Source organism: Trachymyrmex cornetzi, unplaced genomic scaffold, assembly GCF_001594075.2.
Source record: "Trachymyrmex cornetzi isolate Tcor2-1 unplaced genomic scaffold, Tcor1.1 scaffold1012, whole genome shotgun sequence".
NCBI lineage: Eukaryota > Metazoa > Arthropoda > Insecta > Hymenoptera > Formicidae > Trachymyrmex > Trachymyrmex cornetzi.
The window spans coordinates 62,373-63,902 of NW_017295557.1; the positions used below are offsets into that span (position 1 = coordinate 62,373).

The window sequence follows — 1,530 nt, forward strand, 5'->3', positions numbered from 1 at the left end:
GCCGTCTCACACAGCAAAACTAGTGAAAGACACCTTGAAATCGCTTGGATGGGACATCCTTCCGCACCCGCCGTACTCCCCAGACCTGGCGCCATCTGACTATCACCTCTTCGCATCAATGGGGCACGCGCTCGCAGAGCAGCACTTCAGCAATTTCGAGGAAGTTGGAAAATGGCTCGACGAATGGTTTGCCGCAAAAGACAAGCAGTTTTTCTGGCATGGTATTCATAAATTACCTGAAAGATGGGCGAAATGTGTAGAAGCCGATGGCCAATATTTTGAATAAAAAAAAATTAATTTCCCTTGAAAATTACGTGTTTTTTTTTACCAAAAAACCAGAAAAAACTTATGCATACACGTAAATAAAGTTAAAAAGTTAAGAGTCTAAAATGTAACTAAGTTAAGTTAAAATTATTTAACTTTTCAACTTTTTAACTTAACTTTTAGCTTTTTAACTTGGCACTATTCAACCCTGTCAAATATTAATATTTGTTGAAAACAGATACATAGAATCGAGTCTCCTATAAGAGAAAGAGAGATAGTCTATTATAAAATCCAGAATTTTTTTATTAATTTACAAAAAAATGAGCTGGTCAAAAAATCTGAAAAAATTTTCATAAAAGCATGCTTTATAGATAAAGCTATGTCCAAATTTCAAGCAATTCTTAACATATTGCATTCTTCTTACAACCTTAAATTGGCTGAACTTTCGGAAATCATACATGCCTGATTACCATGAGTTGTGGCAGAAATACTCCACATGATGTGAATTGATCTATGTCCTTCAAAGGATTTCCACCGGAAGAGAAGTTTAATGTCAAAAATGTTTAAATAATGTTATATATTGCTGGAGTGAAATTCCGCAAACAATATCTCCCTTTTGCCTAGGGGCTTTCCACGCAAAGCGCGATATATAACTCTATTTAAACATTTTTGGCTTTAACTTTTTTCCGGTGAAAATCCATTTAAGGATATTCATTTGGCGTCATTTGCAGTATTTCTGCCAAAACTACGATAACGGGTGTGAGTCATTATAGTATTCCTTCCTTCTCCATAAACTTGGAACAATATTCTTTCAATTCCTAAAAATTGCAGTGGTATAAATAAGTGTAAAATAAAGATATATTTTGTATAATTAATGCATGGAAAGAATAATTTTGCTGATGTATCAACAAATTTAGCTAAATAGATCTGAAAAATAATATTGTTGTATCCAGGATTGGGTAAATTAATTTTTTCTTTTAACTAAGTTAAATTAAAGTTAACAACCTTGAAAATTTAACTTAGTTAAGATACAAGTTAATGTATAATGAAATTAATTGAATTAAAAGTTAAGTTAATAAAAAAAAGTAATTGAAAAATTAAAAGTTAAAGAGTGACGCTAAAGGACCCCGCACAAAATCATAGGATTTTGGCCCTCGGTTAAATTGGCTGAAATTTTAGTATGTTATAGTTCTTGACCCACTGATCAAAAGTATCCATAGGCACAAAGCTTGATCATGACTAGTTTTTTTGTTATAACCGTTTAAA

The 1,530-nt window shown here is 32.3% G+C and overlaps 1 protein-coding gene across 1 annotated transcript in view; it reads right to left on the reverse strand.

Annotated features, from left to right (window-relative positions):
- Window positions 1–1,018: 1,018 nt before the first annotated feature.
- The window catches only part of LOC108757747 (RCC1 and BTB domain-containing protein 1), a gene marked incomplete at its 5' end in the record, with an annotated part of 5,454 nt that continues 4,942 nt past the window's right edge, over window positions 1,019–1,530 (reverse strand). The window contains one exon of the mRNA XM_018502292.1: window positions 1,019–1,082. Coding sequence (XP_018357794.1) covers window positions 1,032–1,082 — 51 coding nt within the window. The remainder of the gene's footprint in view (window positions 1,083–1,530) is intronic.